The following is a 25193-nucleotide window of genomic DNA, read 5'->3' as shown; positions in this document are numbered from 1 at the left end:
AACTACAACAGAAAAGACAGAAAATTTCTATCTTCATTAGAAATAGTTTCTGGGCCGGCCCGGTGGTGCACTGCTACAGTGCACCGCTTGGGAGCGTGGCGGCGCTCCCGCCGAGGGTTCAGATCCCACATACAGACCGGCCGCTCACTGGCTGAGCAAGGTGCGGGTGCAACACCGAGGGTTGCGATCCCGTTGCCAGTCCCGGTCCGGTACGGGCGCGACACTGAGGGTTGCAATCTGCTGCTGGTCACGAAAAAAGACAAAAAGGAAAAAAAAAAAAAAAAAGAAAGAAATAGTTTCTGAAGTTCTGACAACCTTAGTTTCTAGGTATAATAATAGCTCTCGGTTCCCCACTCTTCAGTTATGGGCCTTTCAGCAGTCCCAGGTTCTATGAGACTAGCCTAAGTCACCGACTACTGGTTTCCATTTTCTCTTTCTCTCTCTTTTCAATTACTTGAAAACACAGCCTGAAGAACATTTTCACTTGGCTAAATAATGGAAAAAATATATATATAAAAGAACATATGATGAACATATAGAAAACCATAGATTCATAAGGTAGGGAAAAAATCCTGTAATACCATCCACTCACCTATTTGTAATACCTTTAGAATCGGTTTTAGTATACTGACTCTATCATAATTTTTTTATGAAATCTAATTAAAATCTTTCTTATTGAAGGATGACTTTATATCCTCATTAATTACTCAGATAATATAATAAAATGCTGCCCAAATATATCACCTCCTCATATACTGAGAGACTCTAAGATATTTATTTAGTGACCATAATTATTTTAAGTATATCACTTTTATCCAAACAATGAAGTTTCTATTGGTGACTGGCTCGTAGGGGGATCTGAACCCTGGACCTTGGTGTTGTCAGCACCACAGTCTACCCACTGAGCTAATCATCCAGTCCCTCTTTAGTTATTTTCGAAGAGTTTGTTTAAATAATTTTAGAGTTGAAAGCTACCTTACAGATCATCAAGTGCAATTCCCTCATTTTAGAGTTGAGGAAATCGAGGCTTTGAAAGGTAACATGATTTCTCCAAGGTAACAAAACTGACTAGTAGCAAATTGGAACCTAAAATCAAGACTCCTTGACCCCTAGGCTAGGTTTTACCTACCGGTCTGGCTGCAGTGTATCCAGAAGGTCCTAGGCCTGTAAGTCCTGCTTGAGGTAAAGGCTGATTGCGTCCTGGAACAAAGACATCACACCATATATTTAAGTTAAAAAAAAAAAAAAAAGAAACCATGCACTTATATTCCAAGTGTCTATTTCATGATCCAATTTTAAGGGTAAATAGCTACATTCAAGTGCTTTTTACCTATATTATCTTTCCGTGTTGTCCCAGGGCTTTTGGGTGCTTTGAAGCAAGAAGGGAAAAAATCAGTCATAAGTAAACAATAAAGCAATATTGCATAACATCAGTTGGCTGTTCTGTTTCATTATGCAGAAATGGAAGCATGAGATGGTAACAAAACAAAATACTCTGCTTTGCATAATGATAAAGAGTATTATCAGTCCTGAATGAAATACTCCAAAAGAGAGAAAAATCAGAATACTTAAAGAAAACTTTATGGGAGACAAGTGTAGTTCCTAGTCTTATACCTCACTCATGCTGTCACTTTTAGGGTGTCATTCCACACAGAGCTCTGTCCCATGAACCTTGAAAACATATGGTCAGCTGTGTGAATGGTCAAAACATGTGGCACTGCTGCTCCTCAGAGCTTGGCAGATAAATGGCTGCAGAGCAATAGGGCTGCATTTTTCAAGTTACACAAGAGTCTCTTGTCAGCACTGTTCTAGGGCTTCACACTGTAAGTATCATTGTGGATAAAGTTATCTTATGATGAGATCTTTTGGATTCCTATATCAAAATCCTATGATTAAGATAGAAGGCAGGCATATCTTATTACCAAATATCTGCCTTAGGGAAGACAGTGTTAAAGTACAGTTCAAATTCGTTAGAAAGGTAGCTGAATGAAATAAATTACCCTTGGGGCCAAAAGGAGTAGAGGGACTATCAAGGGCAGCATCTTAGAGTTATTCTTCTTTTTGAAAAAAAATTCAAGTACAATTGTTATATAAAATACATCAGCCCTTTAATAACTACAATCTTAACAAATGACCTCTAGTCTTAATAGTAACAAATCTCGCTCAGTACCAATATACATAAAAACATCTATGTTATCTGAAATCATCCACAAAATACCAAATACTTGGATCTGAATAGGGTTTAATTATAATTACTAATTTTTAAAACTTCAGATTAGTAAAGTGCATTTCTAAACATTTAACTTGTTCTGAAAAGAATTTCGAAGGCATTCTTAAACAATAATTTCAAAACCTAAGTATATATGACATATAGATAAAACAGCACAAACAACATTAAGAATCCCAGGGACATTAAATGGATATCCATTAGAAACTATACACAACATAGAATGAAGGAGAAAAAAATACAAGGTATACATAAAGAGAGGGAGGCAATGTCTATAGTTGGACTAAGAAAAGATTCAGTATGCCTTTAAACACCAGAGGGGCTGACATTTAGAAATAAAATGAGAGAACCATTTCTATAATGCAAAAGTCTTGTTACCTTCCATCTCTCTCCTAGCTACCCCAGGACTGGGAGGGGTTCCAATACCTTTTTAGAGAAAGAACAGAAGCTATATATTGTTCAGAGCCCACAGCACAGAATAAAAGGCAGGCACATGAAACGATTTCTGCGTTAAACTTACTTTTGCAAAAAGGCTCTTTTATTTATTGCTTTTAATTTCTTCAAAGATATCAATACAAACCAAAGTGACTTTAGATGCCTAGCCCAAACCTTACTCCTCTCTTTCCTCAAACAGATCAGCAGAAACGGGATGACAGTTTTCTCTGTATATCTGGGATTACTAGCAGTAGGGAATTTAAAAGTATGTTTAACAAATGACTTTGCTTTATGATAATCTCATTCCTTATATCTAGAGTTAAGTCACTAACAAAAGCTATAATATTTGACTGTCAAAAAAGGAAAAAAATACCATATATGAAGTTCCATTTAATTTTAAATTTCTGAGACTACCTTAGTCTCTTCGAAGTTAGTTTTTGTTTTGTTTTGCAGCTGACCAGTACAGGGATTAAACTCTGAACCCTGGTGTACTCAGAACCATGCTCTAACCAACTGAGCTAACTGGCTAGCCCTACAAGTTACTTTTTGATGCATTACTTTTAGAAACTCTACAAGTACTATCATGACTTTCCCCAAGCATACTGTCTTAAAGGAAGTTCTGATTATAGGATAAAATAAAATACGTTGCAAACACTGCCTACAAAAGAATTATGATGAGAAATAATCTTTTTAACACTGCCTACGAATGATGACAGAAAGCAATTTTTTAAATTAAAACAGGCTTCTAAGTAAGCTACTGGGTTACTAATATGATATCACTTTTCACAAATTCATTTTAATATTTATTTTCTACAAGTTGTTTTCCTAATAAAAGCAGAAAATAGAATTTGTTAAAAAAATATAAATAAAAGCAGGAGTTTGAAATAGGAAAAATTAATATTTACTGTATGGCAATGGAAAAATCAACATCTAACAGTATTTTACTGAAGCTATAGTGCTGAAATAATTTAGCTATACTTACACAGAGTCATAAAAATCTACACACAGGCAAAGTCAATCTGTAGTAACACCTAAATTGGTCAGCAATATCATTAGTTGGCTAGAATAAAAATAGACCAACTACACATGTAAGGCAGGCAGGCCTTAGTAATATTAAAATTGGATTTGTAAAAGCTCTTCTTAGGAACTGGGACAATTCACCTCACCCTTTCTTGAGAATTAGATTAAATAAACTTGTCAAATGCATACTACTTCCAACTGAATTCTGTGAGTTTTCATGTAAACAAAAAGTGATTCATTTGTGAATTAACATTTCCTTATTGAAAAGAGAAAATCATATAGTTCTTACATAAACAAATGAGGTGTGAATTTTATTAAGTTATATAATAAATGCAAAATGAAAGATATATTTCAGATTATTATGACTTTAAATTGCTTTCCTAGGAAATGTTGCTAATCCACAAGTTTTCTCCAAGAAAAGAAATGTACTAAAGCATTGCTAATCAAAGACTTGGGAAATGTCCTGTATTCACTGTACCTGAATCCCTTTTGAAGTTAATATAACTTTTGGAAATTAAATTTTTGTAACTAAATTGACTATATTTATCAAAAAAGTACAGCAGACCTTAATAAGTAGTTCAACTATGTTTACCTAGGGAATGAAAGCCTTCATTAGTCTTATTGAGAAATAAAACTAAGGTCTAATATTTTACTTAAAAGGAATATACTAAAAGTTTGGAGCTATCTTTAACTTGGAGTATAAATGCCATTTATTTTGATTTTTATCAAACAAACCTAAAATGTCTTTCAATTGTAGGGGTCAAACTTCAAAACTTTAATGAACCAAGATCCACACATGATAACAAATATAAATTGTTACCTCCAAATTCTTTTCTAGCAGGTGCAGGACTCCTAGCCCCTTACAGTTCATACGAAAATATGCAGCAGAAAGGAAATGATATTAAATAAAAAATTGAAATGTCAAAGATTTACTATAGTATTTATGACATCAAATATCATGTACGAATTACATATTAGTATCTAGGTACTATAAAAAAGCTATTATTCAATGCACATACTTAATTGAAATAACATTAATAACACTATCTTAAAAAATTTTAATAAATAAAACTATATATTAAATAATATATATGCTCTTCAGTTCTAATTATAAATTTTACAGAAATTAGTAAGTTTTAGTGATTTTATGCTTATAAAAGCCAGAAGTGAGGATTTTGGGGAAAAAAAATCAAACCTAGTTTTATCTAAGAACAGTTTATATGCCTAACTATATCAAACTGGCAAAAACAAAACAAACATCTCTTGTACACTTAAAAGAAGACAGCTATGAAAACAGGTTAGAGGAATCTACTTGGGAAACACTTTTTACCTGTTGTGTCATACCTACCATGTTCTTTAAAGAAAAGCTTAACTAAGTAGCAACAATGATAAGAAAAACAATAAAATCTAGAAGGTAGAGATTTGAGAACAAGCAAAACATTTTTAAATAGAGTAGAAGAGAATTTGAAATCTAGAAGAAATGGAAATAAAACGGTTGTTACCTGAAGGTGGAGGAGGTCTTTGTGGGGGAGCTGGACGTGTGGGCGGAGCAACCGGGCGGGGAGGAGGCGGCCGCTTGGGCTCCAGGGTCTGGGAAGAATCTTTCTGCTGCAGCTGTGTTGCTGGCTGAGTGTCAATAGGAGAATCTAAAGCAGTACATTAGGTAAGATGATCAGGTTCCAAGTAGGTATTAGCAGGAAGGAATGGTACTTCATACATATGAGGGTACTTCAAAAAGTTCATGGGAAAATCGAATTAAAAGACAATACAAATCTTTCCATGAACTTTTTGAAGTAACCTTGCATGTATAATAAATGTTCTGTTTTGCTGGTGTTTAAAATGTGTACACAGTATAAAGAAATGGCAGACATTTTCAGCATGAATAAAAAAAAGCAGTCTGCCATTAAACTACCCTTTGGTACCATGGCAGCAATAATGCTACCTCTAGTTGACTTCTTACCTAGGCCCTAGGTGCTGAAAACTGATTTACTGAGTGGCCCTGTCAAGATGCCACAAAGTACTGTTAGAGTTACATCATTTGCAGTCTGTTGGCCAGTAGAGAGAAGGAGAAGAAAAAGAAAAGCCCAAATAGTTATGGGTTCTTGCCATAACCATAGAAAATCATCAAACCTAACCACCAGAAAAGGGATTAAGAAAATTTTCATCTAGTGACGGTGATGATGAGTTTCCTTTCCACTGAGAGCTTATCATGTACAAATTTTCCTCTTTTCTATGCAGAGAAAACAGGGTACACTTTAGTATCTGGGCACAAAAGTTAAACAATGTCTCTCCCAAATCAAAGACATTGGCTAGAGAAAGTCATACAAAACTCAAAGTACACACTCTGTGAACTTGGAGGCCCAGGAGTTCTTGATGGTGCTCGGCTTGGTCTGATGGGAAGGGAAGGTACAGGACCTTCTGATATTGTAGGTGACTGGCAAGGACTAGTCCGGGGTGAAGAGCTTGGGGAAGTCCCAAGGCCAGAACTTGAAGAAGGCTGGAGATGCTGAGGAAGAAGTTCTTCCACTTCAGCACTATAGTCATCAACATCACCTAAAAGCAAGGTTACCAAAGACACCACCATTTTAACTTGCTCAGAGACTTTGCTCATCTTAAGTTTTAAAAGGTCAAAATACACAAAACAGACATGTTAACATTATGACATTGCAAACATACATGGATTAAACATGTAGGCTTGTATAAAAATTTATGTGTATAAAACCAGGATTAGTACAATGCTCTTACAGAAAATGTAAAGATATCTATTATCTCCGAGCAACAGGATGCAAGGGTGACTAACCACTTGGAGTTGGATTGACTAAATGGTCTTTCATTATTCCACTGAGCAGTGTTGGTTGACTCAAATGTTTACCTGCTGTGCCTCTAGACCTGTCTATGAACTGCCCCGCTCACTGGCCCAACTCAGGTCCGTCCTGATAGAAGACAAGCTCTCAGGCAGCCATATACCCTTTCCTGGAAGTCTCCTTCCTTGCATTGCCCCCAAAAAAGACCCTCTTTGCTTTAACTGTATTCTGGTTCTCCCCTAAGGTCTCCTCATCTCCATTTACCTCAGGGTTGAAAAGTGGGGTCAAGGTGCTCCTTGCAACCTAATTCTAATTCCAGAACATTAGTGTCCCATCCCTGAACAAAAACTCCTATTTCTTTGAGGCTATGCGAACAGGAATTTACGTAACTCCCTCTACCCACACTTGCTGCAATAATCTCCCACCTCTATCCTTTCTGGTCACTTGAACTTCATTGTGATCACCACCTCCCAAGCCTTTCAGCTCTCTCCCTCAGTTACCCTATCTTCTTTTGACTTCATCAGGATCCAGGGCTTGATGCCTCTAATTTTAACCCACATCCCATTTTGCTTTCTTCTGTATTTAGCTGCAGATTCTAAGGTTCCTCACCTCAGCCATCCTGCTACTTCATTATTCTTCCACTGCACTTGCTTGACAACCCTGCATTGATTCCACTACTTAATCTTTCCATGATTGCACTCGGGCTGCTGAGTGCTGCTGCTAAAGAAAACCACACAGTCCTGATGACTCGGCCACATAAAATTTGTGGTTTTCAGTCTCTTCTGGGCTCTCAAAGCTGCTTGGCAATTCCATGATTTTCTGGATGGCTCTCTCCTTCACTCCTCCTCAGGAGCTTTATCTCAAAGCTTCTCAACTCTCCTGAAGCTGAGGATTGCCCCACTTTTGCAGATAACTTCAACACCAACTTTATAGAGAGAAGAGAAGTCTTAAGGGAACCCCCCTTCAACAGCCTACTCCCAAGCTGGAGTCTAATGACATGACTGACACTCAGGTACAAACAGATGGAACCAATGAGGTCCTACCCACCCCAGTTTTCTCAGTGACCTTGCTCTGTTTCCCCTCTACCAGTGCTTTTCCATCAGCACTAAGCATTCTCAAGCTTCTCTCATTTAAAAGCAACCATCCCTGGATCCCAGTCTCCCTGGAGCAACTGCCCTCTTCTCTTTTTCCCCTATCTTAGCCAAACTTCCTTAAAGAGTTGTCTACAGACACTCTCTCCACTTCTTCATATTCCATCCATATCAATTTATCACCATCTGGCTCCATCACTCCACTGAAATTACTCTCATAAATGTCACCAACAGCTTCCCTCCCCATTATTAAGTCAGAAGGACATGTTTCTGTCTTCATTTCTCCTCATCTCTCTATGGTACAAGACACCATTGACTACTCCTTCCTTGTTACACTTTCTTTCCTTAATTTTAAAGTCACAAAATTCTCTTGGCTCTTTGACATTTCTAGTTGTTTCTTCTCATTTTCCTTTTCTGGGCAGCCTTCTTCTCCCTATCCTTAAACTCTGTGTTTCTCTATATTCAATTCTTTCTCTCCTGTCTCTCATAATCCTATTGGTCAAAGTAATAAATGCCCATGGTTTCATCTGCCATTAGAGCTGCCTTGTGAGTCCAGAGCTTTCTACATGTCCAATAGCTGATACCTGAACCTGACTGACTCCACAGAGATCTGAAATTCAACATTCTCAAATTCAAAATCAAAATCAAATCCATCTTCCATCCCGCACTCGATCCTCCTCCTGCATTTTTTTTCTTCATTTACTCCCTCACAAACATACTGGCATAATCATTTTAGATTCTCTTTCTCCCTCTTAGGCCTGTGCATATGCCTTCTTTATGGATCATTCCTCTCTACCCTCTTTAATCCAATTCTCCCTCAGCCATCAGATACTCAACTTAAATTTCAACTCCTATGGAAACCCTTTCCCAACTTCCCAAATCCAGGTTAGGAGGCAACTTTCCTATGAGCTACCACAGCACCATTCATTATCGCATTTATGTCGCTTAATTACAACTGCCTGCTTACTTGTGTATAACACCCCCTAAACTGTGAGTTCTGGGAGTACAAGGACCACAGCTGCTGAATTTCCAGCACCTATTATGTAACTGGCACATAAAAGGTACTACCTAAATATGTATGGATTGAGTAAACAAATGAATGGGGAACGTAAAAACTGGAGATAACTTTGTAAGATGTTTAACTCTTAAATGTGATATCTAGCTGTACAGGGTTATCACAATATGATATATTGTCACTTTATAAACTAAGATATGCATTTTCATGAGAAGTGTGCTGGAATAATATATCAAATAGCATTAGAAAGCAAATGGATGTTTTTATTATATCCAGATAACCTGTCCCCAAAATACCAATCTCTGTTCTTACCACACAGGAATATAAACTAACATTTGTAAAGGTCTTAATATTTAAATAGCAAAACAGCAAATATATTCAAAGTCTAAGTATAAGCAAAATAAACAAATGTATGATATAAAACAAATGCTGATTAATACTGCTATGTTTGTCCCAAGAAGAAGGAAGGACGCAAACTTGAATGCTAAGACTTTACAGATGGGATGGACACTTATCTAGAACCACAGAAGTAAATATGTTCAATAAACAAACCTTCCATATCAAAATCTGCTGCTACTTCCGCATCTTCACCAAGCAGGGTAGAGCTTGTTGACGAAGGCAACACAACACTAATCTTCTCTAAACTCATTTCTTCTTCCAAATTTTTAATCCAGTCTGGACTTTTTAAAGTAATAGTTACGGTCCGATTCAATAACTAGGTGAGCAAAAGAAATATAAAATAAAAATTCATTAACATAAAAATTAACTATTTTGGAATAAAAGGGCTGCCTTAGTTATACAATGCAATGATAGAGACAGTTAATTTAGTCTGACTCAATTCAACACTATTCTTTCACACATACTAAATTTTTAACTGGTTTAAAGGTTGTTCCCAATTCTCCCTTTAAAAGCATGTGATGCTAAATAAAGGTCTTTTGTAGCCTGCACACAGATTCAAGTTTCTCTTTTCCTGGACAGAAGTAAATCAACTGACAACTTTGCTACATAATTTTATACTTCCTTTTGATCCACAGATTAAAGAATTATTTGTATACTAAACAACTACAGAAAAACCTTAAAAGACATTTACTGCTCTTTTGGTCCTTCCTAACTTGGCGTAATAGTCCTGAGAGCTGCTACATGTCAGCTGCTATATGCTAACCTATACAGTTTAGCATTTCAAATGTCAGAAGAATACTGAGAGAACTGAAGGTGATTTAAAATCTTCACCCAAAATTAGGCATTCTAAAAACAGAATGGCTACTACCTGTGAAATCAGCATTCTGCTTCTCCTATAAATTTTAGACTGAGTATAATCTAACCACACATTGTAATCAAGATATACCATGTCCTGTCAATGTATTAAAAAAAATACTTTAAAAAACTTGCTGATAGCCACAAGACTCCTTGGTCAAGGGAGATGTGCACAAAGAAGTTTTCATTTAACTTCCCATATACATATAACAAACTTGCTTTCTAAATTGTAAGCTCTCTCCTCTGTAGTTGCAACTTCCTTTGTTTGAAGAGGTCCTTGAAGTGAACAAGATGTGAACATTTTTTTGGTATTTGCAAATGAACTGCATATCTGTGACCAATATGCTGTGCTGGCAGTTGGCATCTTTGTGAGTACAGATCTTCCTTGGCTCAAAGTGTTATTGACATTAGAATTCCTTGAAGGCATAATGATGGAGAGGTTGAAAACTGTAGGCCTGAAGACTATGGCTGTGTTTTAACAGTAAATTACTATTACTAAATTAGTATCCACACTGAGCTTTGAAGTTAGAATCCTAAGAATTAATAATCCTTCAATTGCTTATCAGATCTGAGTATTAAAATCAATTCAATTTTGGAACTTAGCAACAGTCTTTATAAGTCATTTATTACTTTTTAAAGTCAACAAAACTCTTTTATATACTAACAAGCATTCTTAAGCCCCTATTACCATCATGGTCATTTAAGATGGAATTCCTTAGGAATATCCACTCAATAGAGATCAGAGCCAAGTGAAGAGGAAGAAATTTAAATGACAGAAAAGAAAATGCTCAAGGTCATTCTTTAGGTTTGTCCCACTTAAGCTATATACCTTTTCCAGATTCTCCTCTGAAATGAAAGAACTCTTACTGATTCTGAAAGATTCAGGGTATTCGCAGGATGTAGAACCTGCATGTATGAAAGGCCAACTTGAGCATCCATAGATTTAGGTATATGCCAGGGGGTGCTGGAACCAACCCCCCACATATGTGGAGGGCCCACTGTGTGTGTGTATAAATCTCATTTGTATTAACTAACATATGCTTATATGAAGATTAGGGGATAATAATAAATTTAAGTAATCATAATTTACATAATAAATTATTTAATAAATTTACATAATTTCAATAATAAATTTAAATAATGTATTTATGAAATAAATACACGATTTTATAATGGTAAAATTATAAGTGTTCTTTATTTTTTTGTTTATACTTTTCTGTACTTCCTGATTTACTTTTGTATGAGCATATTAATATTATATTCAGGAAAACAAATAAAACTATACAAAACCTATTTCAAAAGCAATATACAAGTGGAAATTTTTTTCTCCAAGGAAGCTGAAGTAATATGACAGAAGAGGAAGCTGAGGAAAATCCTTATGGAGCTGCCCATTGTTGGAGAAATTAGGCCTGGTTTGTAGTCCATTCTGTCTACTGACCATATACTTAGAAATTTAGGATTTGTCTAAAAGAATTCAGAAAAAAGAAATTCGGGAAAAAATGACAGATGCAGCACTTTGTAACAGAAACACTATTTCAGGCCACTGACATAAATTTTCACATCAATGACATTCAAATCATAGATTAGGTATATCTTCCTTAATTAAAAATTTCTAAAATGCCTCAATGGGATGGATTTGTTATCTATGGGAATTATTTTATCTATGCTTGAAAAAGGTAACTAAGTGCCATGATCCAAGCCAATAAATCAAGTTCCTAGGAATAATGAGCACTTTCTTCCCTTGTTTTCTTGTAAATAATTTTCTTCATTTGATAGAATTCTTTTCTACTATACAGATGAGCTAGAATATCTATCCCCAATTAAAAATTTAAAACTTTTTGGCCGGCCCGGTGGCGCACTGGATAGTGCGCCGCTTGGGAAGCGTGCCGGCGCTCCCGCCCGAGGGTTCGGATCCCACATACGGACCGGTTCCCGCTCACTGGCTGAGCGAGGCGCGGGAGCAACACCGAGGGTTGCAATCCCGTTGCCGGTCCCCGGTCCAGTGCGGGGGCAACACTGAGGGTTGCGATCCGTTGCCGGACACGGAAAAAAGACAAAAGACAAAAAAAAAAAAATTTAAAACTTTTTACATCATAAAATATAATAACAGAATTCAAATTAGGTAGTAAACATGTATTCTTCTTAGTCTATGTCAGTGGTTAATATCTCCAGGGAGATACCAAAATAACTCTAGGCTAGTCGGAAACCTAGTCTAACTAATAAATATTGAATAATTTCTCAAGCACACCTTAAGATCTTTTGCCCTCCTTAACTGAAAATACATTTAGATAATCTTGCTGCACTTCTACAAAAATATAACCTTCAGATACAATTTCAAAATGGTTTAGAATCAACAATTGCTACCTTACCTCTTTACCATTTAGGCTCAGGACACTCAAGGCAGAGCTTCCTTCCAAAAATGTAACCCACATTTTATCTTCTACAAATCTTTAAAAGAGAGATAAACAATAAAAAAAAACATAATTAATACCTTAGACATAACTAGCCCAATGACTGTAACAAGGGTCTATAGAGTCCAGGAGTTAAAAAAATAAATAAATAAATAAATAAAGGAGGGAGGGCAGTAGGGCTGGTGATGACCTGGAGAGGGCACTCTTCCCCTAAAAGCATTCAAATCTCAGTTTCTTTCAAATACAATGCTAATAACACATCCAGAAGAAATGGGCCTGTGCTCCATTTGTGATCCCTGCTAGTCCAATCCAATCCTTCATTTCACTGACAAGGAAAAAAGGGGCAGAGTTAGGTGACTCATTTAAAGTGATTCTGCAAGGACAGTAAATCACAGGGCTAGGCTCCAAGTCTCCTAACCCTATACTCCAGTACTATGTATTCTCATTGTCTCAATAACTTCCCTGAAGGAAATTTCCTTTTACCAAGAAAGAGGATAGAAAGTTTTCAGTCAAAAAAACCAAACCAAAACAAAACAAAAAACTAGACTGGCTCCAAGGAGCCTTAGGTTGTGGTCCTTGTCTTTAGTCAATGACAAGACATTTACTCTCTTGGGACTTCAACTGTCTAAGATTCTAAGTTTATACTTTCAAAATAAGAAACCCTCAAAAAGAAAAATAAATAAATAAAAAGGACATTAGAACAAGTTCCATTGCGAAGAGGTCACTGATATGTAATACGGTTATCATGCAAAAAAGAATAAAACAAAGTATGTTATCAGTCTTATTTACAGAAACAATTTTGTGAGTTGAACTATTCCTAACTGAATAAACCAAATTCAGGAATCCTTGCAGATTTTTCAAAGACAAGAGAGGAAAACGTGTACACACACACACACACACACACACGCACACGCACACTCACACACTCAAACTCTTAAACTAGGATTCAAAAGTATGGACTTTGAGTATTAAGAGAAAAGGCCAAAAACAAAAGTGTGTACAAGTATTTCACCCTTTTGAAATCAAAGGCCCATAACAGATTTCTGTAATCATTCAAACGTTACCAAAGTAACTGACTCAATTGCTTTGGCATAAAGTTATTAAATTGTAGGATGCTATCATTTGAAATAGATGGGAACATCATTTTTACCTAAATACCACAAAGGTATCTTTCTCAAATTGTTGGCAATGGAGAATATCCATCCTCCAAAGGTTATACTCACCACTGTAAGGCTACACTTACACTGCAACAGTGCCCCCAGCCCCAAATATTATTTATTCTTTGATAGTGGTATCAAAACACTTGTAGTCCTAGGGCAAGACTAATCTCTTGGTCCTTATCCTCAATTTGCAATGTGCCCCTTATATGTGTCTAACTTTAACAAGGGATTTAACAAGTCCTCTCCTTGTTTACTTTCCTTGTCTACTTTTTGTTTTCCAACTTGGTTGTCTTAGGGTGTAACAACTAGAATCCCTTGTAGGTCAAAAAGGACCTACATAAATCCTACATAAAAAGGATTTATGTAGGTCCTTTTTGAAGCTGTATTTTCTTCCTGCTTTTACTCACTAGTGTAAAAGTTTCTAGACTTTTTCCTCAATTAATATCAGTATCTATATGCATCTAAATTTGTCCCATCTACATTCCAGGGAACCTCTTATTTAAATATAAAGGGGTTTACAAACTTTAGTCACTCCTTAATGGTTGTCTTATTCTAGACCAAATGGTAATAATCAGTTTAGTCTTCCTGTTTACAGTAGTCCTCTTCTTGTTTACTTTCCTTGTCTACTTTTTGTTTTCCAACTTGGTTGTCTTAGGGTGTAACAACTAGAATATTCCAGGTGTGGATACACCTCATAGTTTTATAATATTAGGGTAATGCCCTATTTTCTTAACTAATACTTTTGCTAATGATGAGAAGCATTTTGGGGAAAGCTTTTTGCTCCAATTTACACCAAGTTCTTTAGATACTGGACAATAAAGACAGACAGGTCCCTTTCCTGTATCAAGGCCTTTCATCTCTTATAAAATCTGGATTCTTTCTAGCTCAGTGAAGTATTTTACATTTGTTCATGAAGATACTTGTGTGCTACTTTGCTGCCCACTCACACAGTCCACATTATGCTTCTGGTGGTTTGGCATTTTTATACTTGGCAAAGCTTACTGTCATCTGTAAACTTGGAGATTTCACTATGTACTTAGAGCCTTAAGATTATGGAAATTTTTTGTTTTGTTTCATTTAAAGCTTTGGGGTAGATCTTTATGAAAAGATTTGAGGGAAGTCTCTAAATACAATTTCTTCTCCATTTGCTCATTTACTCTCTGAAAGGACTTGAGGTGTCTTAACATGATTTTCACTCTACAGAAACTATATCCTCTTAATTCTGTGGACAATGCTGTTTAGGATCTGGAGAAGCCATTACACTCAACTAGATTATAAGCAGAAGACACATCTTCAATTTCTCCTCTGTTTTTCCACAACACCTGTTATAGAGATTTGCCCACCAAATATCTTTAAGACATACCCAAATAAGCACAGAACACCACAGAAAGCAATTAAGATACTATTAAGTACCTCTTTTCCCTGTGGAATTCAAACACGCACACACACACACGTGTCAATCTCTCAAAACTGCTGTACACTTGGAGGAGAACATTTTTAAAACAAGGAAAGAGACATCTGGTTCTGCAAAAGGCAGATGGTTAAGTCAGTAAGGGAAACCAAAACTGGAATGATGACTCCTGCCCATTCATCGCATCTCTGTTGGTTAGAAATTAAACATACTTAAAATTACTTAAAACACCAAATTTCTTACTCTGAAGGGGGAAAAGTCATTCCACTTTACTCTTATCTCTCCTTAAAAAATTAAAATGGCAATCACAGCTTCATTTTGTTACAAGGCTTTGTTATATGTCTAACATATAGGAATCTCAAGAGGTAATATCTAAACTTGCACATATTTTTGTGTTCAATTGTTCATATGAAGTTTCACTATTCAATTTAAACTTTCTAAGTAGAAAATTCAGTTTCAAAACCAATGAGCTCTTTGAATAACATCTACAGTATGATTTTTTTGTTTTTAAAAAGAAATACTCATAAACTATTCAAACACTAAACAAGGTGTCTTCTAATATAGAAACTACTGATTATGAGTCATGAGTTGCTTTTGGATAATAAATATTTTACTCACCTTATGAGTATAACTTCACCAAAATTTGCAAACTGCTGCAGAAGCTCATCAATCAAAGCATCATCGAAAAAATTATTTTCTGGTAAAGAACTTTTGATTGAGACCAATACCGTACCATCTGGTGGACCCTGAACTGCAATTACTTCTTTATAAATGTTTTGCCTCTCTTCAGCTTCAACTTCAAATATATCTATGTCAATCAGGGCAACAACAGGCCTTAAGGCATAAAGGAAAACAGATGTGTTAGAAATGTTTAAAAAAGGATGTATTTCAAACAGCTTTCAGGCACCATTAGAAATACTGAGACTGTTTAAACCTATGGTCAGAAGTCTTCAGCTCAGCTCTTCCATAGTGCAGCAATGTGCCAGGAGTCCACGTGTAAAGGATTTTGCTTTCATTTTGAAAACTGGCATTTAGAAGATCTAAATCTTCAGCTGCAGGCAAAATAAAAACACAAGAAAAGCCATATGACTACAACAGATCATGTGGAACAAAGAGGCATCTCCTTTCTTTCATTAGCTTTGGTTGTTTGAGGCTGGAATGCCAGATACACTTGTTAATAGGCAAAAAGGCTATACACCTTTAAGTTAGAAAGGTTTTTGGTAAAGTTATAATTTTATTCTTTACTTAATAAAAACTAAGATATGGCTTTACTTCTGAGATCATTTAAAGGCCTATGACCAAATAGTGTTTCATAAATATTTCAGAAGACAAGTGGCACTTCAAAGTATGTGCAAATCACTTTGGTAATTCAAGTTAAAAACCTGAATTAGCATTCAATTGAAAATTTCATAAAAATTTTTCCTTGCTTCTCTTTAATATGAAATTATGTAACTGAAAAGAAAATAGACTGAAAAATTAAATTACTATAAACAGATCTCAGAATCTTTTTAAATCTCTCATATTTAAATTTTATTTACTTTATTCTAGATAACCTTTGTTCAAAAAATTAGCTCCCCTCTTATTTGATATTTATATCATTCCCTTTTTCCTTATAAAATTTGCATTAATTCATTTTTATAAAAAAATCCATTTCCCAACCTGATCTATCAAAAGTCCACTTCCTTCTTCTCCAGAGTACACGGTCTGTCCATGCAGGGGTACGGCATTTTTCACTGGTATCATAGTCATCAGAAAACAAATCATATTTATACGTCGGAGCAAAAGTTACTTTGCCCTCTAAAAATCCTCTAAAAATCTAAAATAAACACATACAAAGTAAGTTATTCCAAAACGCGAAAAAGTTCTGTTTTCATTCAGGCAGCCATTCATTAAATGTCTATTATGTGCTGGACATTTTCAGATGAAATTTGTGTGCATGTGACGAACACTGAATGGAACAAAGCTTTAAAAAAAAAAATCTAAGATGTGGCCTTTTTCATACCACTTGTTTGACTTTCAATTAAACAAACTACAAAAACATGTATAAGGGAATTCCCTTGACCTTTGAGCTGTACAAGACACTTAGTAACTGTACAGGATTTTGGAAATCGAATAGGCTAACTTCTTATTCTCAAATGAGGAGCTGAGGCCTGAAAAGGTAAAGCAGTGCTGAAGGAGTTAGAATTCAAGTCTGATGATTTCTAAGCACGGTACCAAGTGGACTCCAATTACCTCTACTTAAAAAACAAATTTTTTTAAAAATAAATTCTTCCAAATTTTGTTGTCACAAGTGTTATTAAGTTTCTTTTTTGTTGTTTGTTTTTTTTGATAGCTGGCCTGCACAGGGATTGAACCCTGAACCTTGGTGTTATCAGCACCATGCTCTAATCAACTGAGCTAACCAGCCAGCCCCAAGAAATGTTTGAAAAAGGCAGATGACATAAGAAGCAAAAGAAAAAAAAAGTAGATCACGACAGGATCTTAAATCCAAAAAACTCTAACTCTGAATACTAACATTCTAAATTATTACCAAAAAAATAAATAAAAAGAATATCCTTCAATTTGAAAATGAATCTTATAGAAACATATTTTTCTTCTTGGGAATTATTATAGACTTTTTTTTTTAAAGGAAAGTTATTCTATATTTGTTTGCCTAGAGATATATATTCATAAGTATAAAGAGTTTCCAAGAAATTTATTTTAATTTTTTTGTTTGTTTTTTGGCAGCTGGTGGTACAGGGATTTGAATCCTTGACTTTAGCGTTATAAATCTGTGCTCTACCAGCTGGGTTAACTGGCCAGCCAAGACTTTAAGAAATTTAAAAGAAAAAAAACCAAAAAACACATTTCTGATTAAGGAAAGCATGTTTCATAACCAGAAATCCCCTTATTCTCAATGCAAGTATATTCTCAATTATGTATATACCTGTGCAGCATTTTTCTGATTGATAAGTTGATCTCCTGCAATAAGAGAATCCCAATTTTGCTGTCTTATGAGTTCTTTAACTTCTTCATTAGGGAGATCGATTCGATAGTTGAAATCACCACACCAAAACACATAGTCATGGGAAAATAGCATCCTTCCCTGGAAGCAATGAGATAGAATTTTAAATAGAAAATCAATTTTTTTTTTATTCCTTTTTGTCTTTTTTACTGACCGGTAACGGGATCGCAGCCCTCGGTGTCGCGCCCGTACCGGGGACTGGCAACGGGATCGCAACCCTCAGTGTTGCGCCCGCACCGCGCTCAGCCAGTGAGCAGGAACTGGTCTCCAGATGGGATCCAAACCCTCGGCGGGAGCGCCGCCGTACTCCCAAGCGGCGCACTCTCCAGTGCACCACCGGGCCGGCCCGAAAATCAATTTTAAAAAATGTTTTACAACTACTTCTTTGCCTCAGATATGCTTGCCTCCCCCTATGCCCTGTTTCTTTAACCCAAAAGTAATAACACATGAAATATCTGTTCAGGTGAATATTGTTTATTTTTCTAAGAACTATCTCAAATTTTCAAAAACACTAGTCTAAGATCTGGGGTAAATTAAAATACATTTCAAAGCTTTATCTTCAAGAACAAGCAGCAAGAACTTACCATAGGAAAACTCAACTTTCGTGCTATTTCTCCATAATCTTCATTTCTTTCTTTTACTTGTGACTGTCCTGCAGCAAAGTGGCTACAGACGAAACAAAGGCTGGTTGTATGGAAAAGCATCCGGATTGCAACCGCTCCCTTGTTTCCAGTTGCACCTCCCATTCCAGTCTTCACAGTATCAACTGCAACATCCCTTTAAAACAAAGAATTCTAAACTGAAAATTTGAAATTTCAATAGCTCCATGTGGATAGGAAATTAGGAATAAATATACATTATATATTCATATAACTACACAGCATACGGTACTCGGAGGCCAAGCTTATGAAGTAGTACAGTAAAGCTATTAGTGACTCTTTAATCAAAAACATATTTTAAAACAAGAACTATGGATAAATGTTTCTCTGAAGTTAACAAAACATTCTAGGCCTTTTTCCTATTTAATGGTAGGAAGCAGCCTTAGGAGAGTGCTATGTTTACTGACCTGATAAAAGGAGCATGCTGTGGTCTGATAAAAACAAACAGACAGACGCCCACCAACTGTTCAGAAGCCAGCAGCACATACTTGTTGTCTCTGGAGATTGTCTTCTGAAGTTCCACAGCCCAGAGCTTCTGATTCGTTGTACTACCACAAAATATTAAAAAGGGAATCTTTAAAAAGATATTCATAATAGCCTATTTTATAAGACAATTGTCAATTAGACCTTTATCTTCCCAAATTTCATAGGACTCTGAAATCTTTATTCAGGTTGTTTTTGTTTCCTTAAAAAAAAAAATTAGCCAAAAGAACACCATGTTTTAAAATCTAATCTATTACTCTTTTACAAAGAAAATAAAGGTGACTTTTTTTTTTGTCCTTTTCCGTGTCCGGCAACGGATCGCAACCCTCAGTGTCGCCCCCGTACCGGACCAGGACCGGCAACGGAATCGCAACCCTCGGTGTTGCTCCCGTGCCTCACTCAGCCAGTGAGCAGGAACCGGTCTGTATGTGGGATCCGAACCCCCGGCGGGAGCGCCACCGCGCTTCCCAAGCGGCGCACCATTGCAGTGCGCCACCGGGCCGGCTCCTAAAGGTGACTTATTAAATAACTAAAGTACTCACCAGGTGAGTAATCTCAAGCTTGTATACTTTACTTTTTCCTTAAGTACTCATTAGGATCATCGAGAAGTATGTGCTTCTAGATATATTTTCCCTTTTTTCTTAATTTTCTGAATTATGTCTTTTTAAAAAACTTATTGTAGAAAATTTTAAACATACACAAAAAAAGAGGTTAGCATAAAATAAACCACCGTATACCCATTACTCAGATTCAATTCCTTAAGATCCTCTAAAACTCAGTTCATATTTAAATTTTCCCAGTTATCTAAAAAATGTCTTCTTAGAGTTGTTTTGTTTCTTTAAAACAGGGTCCAAACGAAGCCCACATATTGAACTTATTTATCATGTCTCTTGAATCTCTCTTAATCTTTAATAGACTCTCTCAGTCCTCCCTACTACCTCCCATTTTTAATGCCATTTATTTTTTAAGAAACTAGGCTATTTGCATGTAAAATGTTCAACAGTCTGGATTTGGCTGATGTGTCCTTACGGTATCCCAACTATGTTCACTTTTATTTATTTATTTTGGCAAAAATAACCTCATGGGTAGGTGCTATGTACTGCCTACTGCATTATAGCAGGAGGCACATTATCTCTGTGATGTTACTCAGATGTTCAAATGGTGAGTCTAATGGACTCCTTCCAAAGTTCCCCATTAACCCTCTTCTAAGGTTTTAGCATCTATTGATGATCATTGCTCAGATCCATTATTTCATTAAAGGTTGTAAAATATTGATTTTGTAATGTTAGCCTTCCATAGGCAAGTGTAATTAAGTTGGAATTCTTCTGAAATATAGTTCATACAAAAAAGGCAGGATAAATGCTCAGTACTTTCTCTTTATCTACAAATTTTCATAGTGTGTGCCTAAAACCCTCCATTGGAGCACAAAGTTTTTTTCTCATTGTTCCAGGTCACACAAATGACAAATGGTAAGCCAGAATATGACCTCACATCTATCTATCTGATCTATCTAACATTATGCCATACCACCTCCAAACATGATTCACCACCTACCATAATCCCACCACTATGACTTGGATTTATGTCACTCCTCAAGTTGCCTTCTCAATAAACCCTACCCTGATCATTCCATTTAAAACTGCCACTTCTCCCATAGAGGACCCTACATGGACCTGATCCCCTTTATCTCTAGCCATTTATTTTCCATTGAACTTTTATTTCTAACATGCCCTATAATTTGCTTATTGTAGTTGCTGTTCACTGTCTGTCTCTTCTCACTAGAATACAAAGTCCATGAAGAGAAGCACGTGAAGGTAGGAAATCTGTTTTATTCATTGAGATATCTTTAGCATCTAGAGTAGGTGCTCAATAGATACTGGTTAAATAAATGAACGAATAATCACCACTTTATTAAAGAAGAATTTAATCAAACTCTATTTAGACAAACAAATGTGTTTGGCACTAGAAACAGAGTATGTTCTATTTTAAGGCCTGAATATATATTTTCAGGAAAGATACTCAAACAGCACAATAAGAAGTCAGCTTTGTTTTCTAATTCCTTGATATGAATTTTCATTCATTTTGGCTAAGAAAATGATTGTCATTTGCAAGACTGATGACTATACCATACTATTTCAGCCCATAATTTTCTTCTGAAAAGCTTTTAAAATGTCACGAAAGATAGGCAAATGCTCAAATTTAAAAACAATTATAATTTGTTAAAATAAAATACTTAGGCTTTACGATTCACTCATAATTTGTATTTGTAAAAAGGCTTTAGAGCACCAGTTCTCAAAGTGTGGTCTGGGAACATCCCTGGGGGGGTCCCTAAAATTCATGAGGTCAAAACTATTTTCATAATACTACTAAGACATGGTTTGCCTTTTTCACTGTGTTGGCTGACATTTGCACTGATGGTGCAACAGCAACAATGGGTAAAAGTGCTGACGCCCTCACTTGAATCTAGGCACCAAACTATACTAGTTGTCATTATAATCCTCACTGCCATGTACTTAGAGTAAAAAAAAAAGCTATTTCACTTAAGAATGTCCTTGATGAAGCAGTAAACATTAATTTTATAAAAGCCTAACCTTTGGGTCACATCTTTTGAATATTCTGTGTAAATACTGGAATTCTAGAAAACTTGTATCTGTTAAGATGATCTTTACAGCTCCCTAACACTTAAAGAATTTTCTGATAAGATGATCAGTGATGTTTATCAATATGATGCTTTGATACTATATAATAAAATGTGTCAAAATTTAGAAGATCAACATAACTCAGTAAACTAATATTTTCCAAATGACTAATACACAATGTTAAAAAATCATGCAAGAGTAAAAGACCAATGAATTTTAGTATAACATTGATAGGATTTCAGATTACATATGCAACTAACCTTTAAGACACTACCATTTGTTGGGCTTGGTGTAGTATCAGAGAAGAAATTATGTGGGAAGGCTATTAAAATGTTTCCTTTTCCAACTACATATTTACGTGATTTTTCTTCGTATAATTCAACAAAAACAATACACTGCAACAGATTGATGCAGAAGTAGATGTAATAATCCAGCTATCCTAAGCCAAACATTAAACAGATTTACAAAACTACAAAACAATGCCACCCTTATCAGTAAATTTTTTGTTTAGGAAGTTATTTTTCAAAAAAAATATGTTATTTATGTTAATATGCAAAGAGTTTTTTATTGCTATTGTTAAAAGAATTGATTTTAAAATTCATTTCAATTTTTAATATAATAAATACCAAGAGATATAAACACTAACAAAAGTTCTTTGAGATTTTGAATATTTTTAAGTGTAGAGAGATCCTCAGACCAAAATGTTTGAGAACTGCTGTTTTATAGTTTAAAAAGTACCTTTCAATATACTCTCAATCCATTCTTGTAACAACTACTTAGTTATCTGTCCTCCATGTCCCTCAACTTGAAAATTTTCCAGCGTGTTATGTGGCTAGCTTACCTTGCATTCACAATGTTTCCAGCATTCAACTCTACCATTTCTTCAAATCCAATTGCAAATATATCAGTTGGCTTACTTCTTTTATCTAAAATTAAGCATCCAAGAAATACTTTTAAATACAGCTTTAATCAAATGGAAACCCCACCCGATATAACACCAGATATCATAAAAATCCATTTTTGTGTTTTGAGTTTAACCAAATTCACATTAAAGGCAAAAACTCATGAGTGGAATAAAATTACTTTAAATTCACTTTCTATTCAGGTGCCTAATATTTGCTTCTTTAAGATAGTTATTCTTAAAGATCCTTAAATCCTTTCAAAAATCATTTTAAAAGAACTCTTGTACCATGGACAGCAGAGAAACAAGCCACTTGTCAGAGGCTAAAGTGATTCAGAATTGGAGAGGTACAGGAATTATTCAGAAAAGGCACAAAGAATAAAGTGCCTGAGAAACTATATCAAATTAGAGATAACAGCTGGGAAGAATTTTTCACATTCAAATTTGAAAACCACAAGCTTGATTTTTTTGCTATTTCCTGGGTGGAAGAAATGTAGGAAATCTGGGAAAACTAGTAATAGGTTCAGGGGTTAAGACACATCACTCTGTCCCATCTATTAGCTCTCGCATAGCTGACAAGTACTAAAAGAGAACAGAGATAAGCTTGAGATAAGCAGCCTGGGATATTTCAGGTGCTCCAAATATTCAAAAATGATGACAAATAGCTAGAAAGAGCCTATAAATACTGTGAACTAATATTGAAAACAAATATATATATATATTTATTACGTGTAAGGCTCATATATGCATCATCTCATTTCATTACCATGCAAATACCTTACAAGACAGATTATTTTTGCCTTTTATTTACAGACAGGAAACTGAGGCTTTAGAGAAACTATAAAATGCAGTGTGGCACTCGGACTCTGGATCCAAACTGCCCGAGGTCAAATCCTGCCTTAGCCACTATCTAGCTGCAGGAACCCAGGCAGGTTACTACTCTTGTTTCTCAGTTTCCTCATCTGTAAAACTGGCATAATAAATCTGATCATTTGTAACATACTTAGATTAATAGTGTTAGCTATTATTATTTATTACTACTACTACAACTTCAAGTTGGGTTCAATGTAAGTGAAAAGGGGCATTTTAATAAAAAGTTTGAAGAAAATCCCAGGTCTAAGATGTGACTGATTAAAAACAGGTAAGAAATATTTGTATCTCACACTATTTCCTATACACATTACCATCATATATAATACTTGGTGATTATATACTACTTTAAAAAGGAATTAAAGTTGATTTTAAAAAAGAGGAAGGCCTTAAATTTATGATTCTAGTCAAAATCTTAATGAAAGTATCCTCAGCTTAATGTTTAATTCTGGCTATTAATAGCTCGGTGGCAGAGTACTCAAACTGAACCAAGTTTTACAAGAATAAACTGGTACTGTTAAGTTATAAAGGGCCAACAAATATCACGTTTTGTTAAGACTATTCATGACCCACCCTGATATTTCTTATCTTAGTAACTAAATTGAATTAGAACTAGAATTAAAAAGTGGGACATGCTAGGTTTGAAAAATGAACTCAAATTATCAATTACAAAATAATCTTGGTTTATATTAGTTTAAAATAATTAAAAATAGAACTAGTTGCCTTCAAAGATATCTATTTATGTATGAATCCCTATTTCCTGAGAATCAACTATCAAAAAAAGAGATTTTACTTTACCATTATGTTTTTTCAAGGTAGAAAATAAACGTCTACAAAATAAGAATTAAAAAAAACCTAAAAAGAAAAAGAAAATAAAGGTCTAGAAATAAGAGGTAAGATTTTCACAGATCTCATCTATAAAAATGTTGGCCTTCAAATTAATAAATCCAAGTTTCTCATAAATTAATGCATATTGTGAAGTGCTACATTTGTTTTCTAGATCAATAAATCACAGTCAGGATGTATTAATTAAATCCGTATTATAATAAGCCAACCTTGAAAATCCTGGATACCAGCTAACTTGGGTGCATCAAGAAGCCAGTCAGTGAGTGTCTGATTCTTAAAAGCTATACTGCGAAACTGCTTCCCACCGTTCACATTCCAGGTTCCAACACATACTCGAATTTTCTTGGGCTTTGAATACTTGTAGAAATTCTCACACATGCTCTTTAGTACTTTAGAAGATGCTAATCAAAAACAAGACAGACATAATTTAGCTGCATTTAAACATTTACAAAAATTGATTTTCATCAGTGAGATATGATGTATGAAAAGCACAATGATCACAAGTGCAAACAAACATAAGATACATGTATAGGCACAAAAAAAGATCAGCCTTGAACAAAAAGCCCAGCATGAGACAATTAACAATATGCTTAAAAAAACCAAAAACAAAACCATGACATTAAATATAATAAAAAAAAAAAAAAAAAAAAAAAAAAGGAATTACACAATTATTGCAGCAACCTAAAACATGCAGAGTAACAGTTCTGTTTCACTGAAATGGTACGTTATTCTACAATGTGCAAAACCTAAGAACTGTACATTATTAGGAATATAGCAATTGGCTTTCATACAACTTTCATTAAGAGACTGGTAAAAACAGAAATTTTATTTCTCCCCAAAACATTTAAGAACATTTATGTTAAACATTCTAGCTACTGGCAGGTGACTTGATGAATAATGGTTCTCTGACAAAAATACAAATTATGGAAGATAATGAGGTGTCTGAAAATAAAACCACTACTA

General features: G+C 35.2%; 1 protein-coding gene across 7 annotated transcripts in view; it reads right to left on the bottom strand.

Moving 5' to 3' along the window:
• The window catches only part of SYNJ1 (synaptojanin 1), an 89650-nt gene that overhangs the window by 10320 nt on the left and 54137 nt on the right, over window positions 1-25193 (bottom strand). For 4 of the 7 annotated variants that reach the window (XM_008584090.1, XM_008584086.1, XM_008584085.1 and 1 more), the window contains exons 13-28: window positions 24440-24631; window positions 22455-22539; window positions 18899-19039; window positions 18417-18609; window positions 17755-17913; window positions 16488-16644; window positions 15763-15880; window positions 15447-15662; window positions 12216-12294; window positions 9145-9307; window positions 6026-6235; window positions 5185-5328; window positions 4503-4541; window positions 2606-2653; window positions 1331-1369; window positions 1130-1200 (exon numbers count right to left, since the gene is read on the bottom strand). In XM_008584090.1, the coding sequence (XP_008582312.1) occupies window positions 1130-1200; window positions 1331-1369; window positions 2606-2653; window positions 4503-4541; window positions 5185-5328; window positions 6026-6235; window positions 9145-9307; window positions 12216-12294; window positions 15447-15662; window positions 15763-15880; window positions 16488-16644; window positions 17755-17913; window positions 18417-18609; window positions 18899-19039; window positions 22455-22539; window positions 24440-24631 (2054 nt within the window). The remainder of the gene's footprint in view (window positions 1-1129; window positions 1201-1330; window positions 1370-2605; window positions 2654-4502; window positions 4542-5184; window positions 5329-6025; window positions 6236-9144; window positions 9308-12215; window positions 12295-15446; window positions 15663-15762; window positions 15881-16487; window positions 16645-17754; window positions 17914-18416; window positions 18610-18898; window positions 19040-22454; window positions 22540-24439; window positions 24632-25193) is intronic. The other 3 variants (XM_008584092.1, XM_008584088.1, XM_008584091.1) reach the window with 1 other exon arrangement.

The sequence above is a fragment of the Galeopterus variegatus genome, unplaced genomic scaffold, assembly GCF_000696425.1.
Source record: "Galeopterus variegatus unplaced genomic scaffold, G_variegatus-3.0.2 Scaffold3144, whole genome shotgun sequence".
Taxonomy (NCBI): domain Eukaryota; kingdom Metazoa; phylum Chordata; class Mammalia; order Dermoptera; family Cynocephalidae; genus Galeopterus; species Galeopterus variegatus.
This window is presented reverse-complemented; position numbering and strand designations above follow the sequence as displayed.